This window comes from Gallinula chloropus, assembly GCF_964237585.1.
Source record: "Gallinula chloropus genome assembly, chromosome: 20".
NCBI lineage: Eukaryota > Metazoa > Chordata > Aves > Gruiformes > Rallidae > Gallinula > Gallinula chloropus.
In genome coordinates this window covers 7549393-7557267 of record NC_140105.1, presented here as the reverse complement: position 1 = coordinate 7557267, position 7875 = coordinate 7549393, and the positions used below count along the sequence as shown (strand labels likewise).

The 7875-nt window shown below is 50.1% G+C and overlaps 1 protein-coding gene across 1 annotated transcript; it reads left to right on the top strand.

Annotated features, from left to right (window-relative positions):
* SLC16A6 (solute carrier family 16 member 6) lies at positions 1 to 6997 on the top strand. Its single transcript, XM_084273346.1, has 5 exons — positions 1 to 365; positions 931 to 1074; positions 1824 to 1952; positions 2884 to 3705; positions 4311 to 6997. Exons 1-5 carry the CDS (start codon positions 89 to 91, stop codon positions 4559 to 4561), a joined length of 1623 nt encoding a protein of 540 aa, XP_084129472.1. The 5' UTR covers positions 1 to 88; the 3' UTR covers positions 4562 to 6997.
* Positions 6998 to 7875: the final 878 nt, after the last annotated feature.

Below are 7875 nucleotides of genomic sequence, written 5' to 3'. Positions count from 1 at the left end.
CCCAACTCCCGTGTTAATCCCTCAGCAGCACTGGCTGGCAGTGCCTTAGGAGGTGTTACAGCTGCCTCTCAGCAAAATTCATCTTATAATGATTCCAGACTCTTCCTCCCCTCGTTTCCAGATCAAAAACATGACTGTCAAAGCTGTAAAGATGCCGTGCACCGCTCCGAACGTTTATACTAAAGTGCCTGATGGAGGATGGGGGTGGACAATTGCTTTTGCTTTCTTCTTTGTGGAAGCTCTCACCTATGGCATTATAAAGTCCTTCGGTGTCTTCTTTAACGACCTGATGGAAAGCTTTGACGAAACCAACAGCAGGATATCCTGGATAATATCCATATGTGTGTTTGTACAGACTTTCACAGGTGAGAGCGACAGGCGTTTGGCGTGAGTGCAAGGGGTAGTTGTATTGCTGAGTCAGCATACGGGGACATGGTGCTGTGACTCTCATGTCCGATGGCTCCGTGTAAGTAACGGCCATAAAGCCAGGGGGCTGCCTGCTCCTGAAATACCAAGAAGTGCCTGTGATGGCACACAAGTCCCTTTGATCCCCATCTCGGTTCTTGCTGTGTGGCACGGGGATGTGGTCTGTGACCCAACCCCAGCCTGGCCATTCAGCTCTTTTTGGTGAGGGGTGATGCCGAGAGTTTGGAAACCTGACTGTAGCAACAAGGATTAGAGAGAGCCTGAGTCTGGCAGAAATCCGCTGGTTTCTGTGGATGTTGCTGCAGGTCTCTCCTGATTTAGACTATTACAATGTTGTCAGCACATCCTATGTGCTGTGAGCTCTGAGGACATACTCTGTTGTGCGAGGCCAGCAGGCAGGAGGGGAGGTGGTATGTTACGGAGACCCAGGCAGGGGTATGAGAAATGCATCTCAAGGAGATAGTAGCCAGAAGTTGCTGACTCAGGTGTTTTCCACCCACCCAGCTCCTCTGTCAACGGTCCTCAGCAATCGCTTTGGTCACCGCCTCGTGGTGATGGCCGGAGGGGTGCTCATCAGCACCGGCATGGTCACTGCCTCCTTCGCCTGCACTGTTGTGGACATGTATGTCACAATTGGTGTCATCTCCGGTGAGTCGTCCTACTCCTGTACCTCCCAAACTCTCTGCTTCTCTGTTCAAGTGCAGCTCTGAGGGGGGGGTGGGGGGGTGGTGTTTGTTCCCCATGATGCTGGGAGTGCTTGAGAGAAACGCTGCTGCCCTTTCTGAGCTGTCCTTGCCCTCCTGGTAGAAGGGATGACCTGGGCTCCAGGCTTGGCTTTCTGCCCTGACTCACCTGGGGACCACCTTAGGACTTGATCCCGCAGACCACTGTGCTAGTGCAGCTCTACTGATTGCATCAGGGGCTGCTGGGGATGTGAGCTCTGTTCATGGCATCAAATCCTCTAACCTCTCCCTCTGTCTCTTCTGTTTGTTTTCCCTGATGCTTTTCCTCCTCTGCCATCCGGCCTGGATGTCCTCCTCGCATCCATGGCCAAGAGCTTGCCTTAGGAGAGCAGCTGCTACGGGCACAAACCCTAGGCAGATGAGGTCCTCAAAGTGGACCCCGCTGGCTGTGGGGAGCAGAAGGTGTTATTACCTAGCAGGTTTGGGAGGTTGGGTCTCTTGTTTGACTTTTTTTTTTTTTTTCTCCCCCCCTTCCAATTTAAACAAAAAATAACATTCTGGTTTCCCCAATGATTTTCTTCCAGGGTGACTTGCTGAGTTGGCCGAAATGATACTGTAATGTCGCCACCAGGAAAGCCGCCTTAACCTCTTCTCCCGTCGGTGTTTCCCCCTCCCTTACTTGTTGTTATGGCAATTTTTGGCATTTATTCACAGGCCTGGGATACTGCCTCTCTTTCCTCCCGACTGTCACCATTTTATCACAGTATTTTGACAAAAGACGCTCGCTGGTCACAGCGGTGGCATCCACAGGGGAATGTTTTGCTGTCTTCTCCTTTGCACCAGGTACAGTGCCCGATTGCTGTGAGTTCATTCATACACACACGTGCCTAAATCCCTCTGCTGCTCTCCTCCTTTGCCCAAGCAAATAAGAGCCAAAGGCCATGGATACCAGCGTGGACCTTTCCATGAGCTGCTAAAGCTGATGGGTGGTTGTTCACATGCCTGTGGCACTCGTGCCTGGCAGGCAGGGTTACGAATAAGCCCAGAGACCGGTCTAACAGCGCCGGAGCTCTGCCCAGCACTGCTGCTGGAGCAGGACGTGCCTCGCTGATACACAGCTTGCCAGGTTCCCTATATAGATCTAGCAGGCTAAAAATAAGACCGAGAAGCTTCAGCTATTTAAAAACATCAGCAGTACACAGAACTGCTCCTAAAGGTTAGTGGGCTTGTGCTAAGAACCACTCCAGCCTTTTGGGGAACTGTCCCCCGGCAGCACATCCCTGTCCTTGCCTGCTGCTCTGTGTGCTTTCAGCTAAGACCCACCGCAGTGGTACTTTGATTGCAGATGAAGGCTTGTAATTTAAGCCGTGACAGCACCTTTGAGGAGAGCGAAGACACTTCCTCTAGTAGCTGGTTTCAGGGTGGGGTCAGTTGTGAGAGGAAGCTTGGGTTTGCTCTCATTCACTAAAAATAACACCACCTTAGTCCTTGCTCATCCCAGCCTTGCTCTGGGACCTCAGAACAGCTACCCAGAGGATGGCTTAGCTGAACTTGCAGCTCTGGTCTGCTTCAGCTGGTGGGAAGAAGGTGAGCGTGAGACCCCTGGGCAGGATGGACTGGGAGGGACCCCTCCTCAGTGCCTGAAAGAGCAGAGGTGCTTGGGGCCTTCCAGTCATGCAGCTCGGGTTCCTTCCCCCCCTGTAAATTCAGATGGCGTCTTGGTGTAACTATGGCTTCTCTAGTTATGCTTTCTTGTTCTGCTCTCTTCCCTCAGCAATTACTGCTCTGAAGGAGCAGATTGGCTGGAGATACAGCCTCCTGTCTGTTGGGGTGCTACAGCTAAGCATCGTCATCTGTGGGTCACTGCTGCGACCCATCATCATCAAGGAGCAAGAAGAAGTGAAAGCGCAGCCCCCAGAAGAGCCCACGGAGACAAAGTACATGCTTGAAAACGAGCAAACACGCACCTCAATAGAGTCCATAGACTCAGGAGTAGAAATAACTACCTCACCCAGCAATGTGCCTGGAAAAACCAAAGCGGAGCCGAAAAGTGAAGAACCAAAGGAACACGTACGGATACCTGTTGAAAATAACAGCACCCCTCCAGAACCAAAAACCAAACTACTGGACTTTTCTGTGATGAAAGACTATAGCTTTATCTGTTATGCATTATTTGGCCTGTTTGCTACCTTGGGCTTCTTCGCTCCCTCCCTCTACATCATCCCCCTGAGCCTCAGCCTCGGCATCAGCAAGGACCGCTCTGCGTACATCCTGTCTGCCATGGCCATCGCCGAGGTCTTTGGAAGAGTCTCAGCTGGCTGGGTCCTCAACAAAAAGCCCATCCGCAAGATCTACATCGAGCTCATCTGTGTCATCCTGCTGTCTGTAGCGCTGGTTGCCTTCCCCTTTGCCTCGGAGTTCTGGGGCTTGATGACATGTAGCATTTTCTTTGGGTTCATGCTCGGGACGGTAGCGGGCACCCATATTCCCCTCCTGGCAGAAGATGACGTGGTTGGCATCGCGAAGATGTCCTCTGCGGCTGGGGTCTACGTCTTCATCCAGAGCTTAGCTGGGTTGGCCGGACCACCCCTTGCAGGTAACCTTAAAGCTTTCGGCTTCCCTTCCTGTGTGTGCCTGACAGCTGCAGGTGCTGATCTCTGTCTAGAAAGTGTGCTGGCAGCACTAACCACAGTGCTATCCTGTAAAGCCTTGCAACTAGTGTTAGGAGACTCTGAGAGCCAAAGACTGCTGCAATGCAGCTCTGCAGAGTCCCACCGATGCGGTAGCTTCCACTGAGGAACCTCGGAGTAAGGGAAACACTGCAGCACTCCCCTGCTCCCGTTAGAAACCTAAAGCTGGCATCACTTCAGGCTCCAGCGAGCGGGAGGAACAACTCGCTGTCGCTGTGCCTGTGTTCCTGCCGTGCTGTGGAAGGGTGACGCCTCCATCGCAGCTGAGATGCTTGATCATCCTGTGGTGCCTGGAGGGGTCTGGCTTACCTGAAGGTGACACTGCACACCCCCAAATGCTGTGGTTTTGTAGGGTTTTTTTTTTTTGAGGAAGCATCTGTTTGAGTGTCTTTTGCTAACTAAATGATGCAGTGGTACCCAGCTTGATAGGAGGGGTGGGTGGGTGGGTGGGTGAGGGAAAGGGTGAGTTAGCCAGCTGTGGCTAACTGCTGTCTATGTGGTTTTCCTCTAGGTGTCTTGGTGGATACGACACAGAACTACAGCTCAGCCTTTTACTCCTGTGCTGCTGGCATGGTCCTGGGTGCTGTGTTTCTGTCCCTGGTGAGACCGTGCAAGGCTGGGCTGTGCCGCCGCCAGCCGCAGTGCCCGGAGGAGAGCGTGGCAGCGGCAGCAGAGCTCGTGCTGGACTTACCTGATGACTTTATCGAAATGGATATCACAAAGGCAGAAAATTCAGGAAAAGGCTGTTCCAACATGTCTTAGAATCCCTGTTCCTCCTCCACCTCACCTACTCGGCACAAGAAGGGGAAGATGTCGGCTCCACCTCTTAAAACTACATTGGAAAGGGAATGTGAAATTTTAAATGTGAACAGTTGCCACCACCAGTTATTTTTTTTTTTAATTTTACTAGAAGGGACTTTTTTTAACCACCAATGGAAAGCTCCATAGAAAATACTGATAGCCACATACGAGTAACTTCTGTCTAGCATGAAGATGTGATGCACACTCCTGCTTTCCTGATAACAAGCTTAGGTAAAGGCTCGACTGATCCCAGAAGAGCTGAGAACAGCAATAGCAGAAGCAGCTCAGCCTCTGCCTGTCCTCACCCATCCCCAACTGAAATTCCACAAGGTCCAGAGACCGATGATACGAACTAGAGGTGAGCGTTCCATACGCTGCCAGATGCCAACTGAATCGTCTGGAATAACATGGACTCATGTCTTTTTAGATTTTGAGGAGGAGGCTAGGCTAGATGGCTGACATAAACCATTGCTAATATTCTTCTTATTAACTTGAACGTCACAAATGCTGGGAAATATGTCCACATGTCTTTATGGCCAGTTATTACTGCACACAGAAGATAATTTTTCTTCTCCCAATTAGTATCCTTAGAACTGTTTTCTGTTGGTAGATCTGTTGTTTCTAATTTAAGTAGTATTTATTAATTTATTCTCAGATTGTTAAGCATAGTTTAAATAACTGGAGAGGAGAAATCATCTTTGTGCATACCGGAAAGCTGTCTCTACATCCATCTCTCCAGTACCCATCTTCTATTGCTAGCTTGTGAAATTGTTGGGGAAACTTTATGCTGTAAGAGTTAAGTGTAGCTGTTTTTAATAGGTAGGTCTTAAGTAACCTGGTTGTTGTTTAAAGAGAAAAAAAGAATAAAACTGCAGATGGAGCATCTCTTCCCAAAAGGCCTTGGCTGGTGTCCATGGACCTAGCTCTGCTGCCACAGCCAGCCCAGGCCCCAGGCAGGATTTGGCCCAGTATGTCTTAATGTACCCCAAACCTTTGCTCACAGGTGCACAAGGAAACCCCAGCTGCATCGCTGCACTACAACTCTGGCTGCTCCCTGCATCTGCCAGGGCCATGGGGTGGCTGGTCTGAGCTGTAACCCCCCTCCTTTCCCCAGCTCCCCCAAAGTCAGAGAGGCTGTTTCTTCTCTGGTTTTGGGTGCGACCTGCCCTGAGACCTGAGCTGGATGGAGGCTGCAGTGAAGGGGCCAATGAAAGGCAACGTGCTAGCTGGTCATTGAGTCTGACCGGGGAGTGTGTTGTGCTCCCTGGGACACAAGCTTGCTTACCCCACCTTTATGCATCCTAAAGCCTCTAGGCAACTCAGGGGGACAAATACAAGTGTTTTGGTTTGGGAAGGGGCGGGGAGAGGAAAAAAAAACCCATCCCAAACCAGCATCTCTGTGTATTTCAGTGGAAGTGGCATCACCGTGCATTAACTGCATCTCTCCTCTGCCAGCCATACCAGTGTGGGACAATCTTAAACACATCAATAAACAAAAACTCCCCCAAAACCAACTTTTTGGGAAGGTGCTTGGTTTTGGGTTGGGTTTTTTCCCCCCCTCTTCCCTGTCTTAGATGTCCCAAATAGCCAAACCCCACAGCACCAGGCACTCTTGCAAGCGATGGCGAGAGCGCGATCCATCCTCACTGCCCAGGACCTGTGGTCCTGTGTCCTTCCTCTGTGTCCTTCCTCTCCCTCAGCACTTTATCACAGCCAGCAGAACCTCTCTGCATTGCACCCAGGACTGGAAGACCCCATACAGAGAACTGAGAGTGTTGTGAGTAAACGATCAAACAAGGCTGTTGCGTTCAAGGTGTACACTTTCTCTTTTTAATAATTTATTGTTAATTTATGCTACTTCAAGCCGTGTGTTCTCTTTTTTTTTTTGTCTGGTCAATGTTCTGTAGCCTGTAATTGTAAGGTTGTTGGAGTCTTTGCGATACGAGACCTCACTACAGCACTTTGCTATTACAACTCTGCTTGGAAGTGGAATGATGCCGCCAGGTTTTTGCGTGTGTGTGGCTGCTCCCTGCTCTGCACCTCTGCGAGGCTCTACTGTAATTTGAATTCTTTTTTTTTTTTTTCCCATTTTTTTTGATGTTGTTTTGCTATTGGGGTTGTGGTTTTTGTTTTTTTTTTAATACACCACTTTCCAGTACAGACTGAATGATCCCTGAGTCACTGACCTCACGTTTCTGTGGCACGAGCAGGGGAGCGAGTGCGTGTGTGTGTGTGGGCGCACAGGACCCAGGAGCAGGCTCTAATGCCTTCAGAGCAGGATTTACCCAGGCATTTGTACTTTGTGGACTCTGGAAATACTCTAAAAACACTGAGTTTTGCAATAAACTTTACTTTTTTTTTTTTTTTTAAATATAATAAAGACAACAAAGAAACTTTTCCTCCTCTCACTCTTCCATCCCTAGGACCAGGCACTCATTGTGTCCCCCCCACCTTCCACCCTCTAAAGGGCTCATGCCTGTCACATGCTGCTGCTTCAGCCTCAAGCAGTGTGTTTACCCTGCACATGGAGCAATCCTGCATCCTTCCAAAGGAGCTGTTTGGAAGCTGGGGAGTGCTGACCCAGAGGGTACTTGTAAACACTTCCCTGGGGAGATCTGATTAGAAGGAGCCTTTGAGGCTGAGCAGGGACTGAATTGGTGGCACTTGGGAACGTTCTCCTCATGTCTTGGAGGATAAGTGTGCAATCATGTAATTATTTTATCATCCTGGAATTGCAGAATACTTTCTCTGGGCTAGGCAGCTCCCATATCAGGAACTGAGCTACTAAATGGTGGGATAGCTGTATTAAAGGGCAATTTTCTCTCCTTCAAACCTTATTTATTTCTACACCGGCTGAGATACGCCCTTCCTCACTTCACAGAATCATAGAATGATAGAATGGCATGGGTTGGAAGGGACCCCAACACAGGCCCCAGGCAGGGACACCAGCCTCCAGCCTCGATCTACACAAGGTTGCCCAGGGCCCCATCCAGCCTGGCCTTGAACACCTCCAGGGATGGGGCATCCACCACCCTTCTGGGCAGCCCGTTCCAGCCCCTCAGCCCTCTCTCTCTAAAAAACTTCCCCCTAATATCTAATCTAAACCTTCCCTCCTTTAGCTTTAATCCATCCCCCTTGTCCTGCCATTGTCAACCCTTTTTAAAAGTTGATTCCCCTCCTGTTTCTCTGCTCCCTTCAGGGACTGGAAGGCTGCAATGAGATCCCCCTGCAGCCTTGTCTTCTCTAGGCTGACCAAGCCCAGCTCCCTCAGCCTC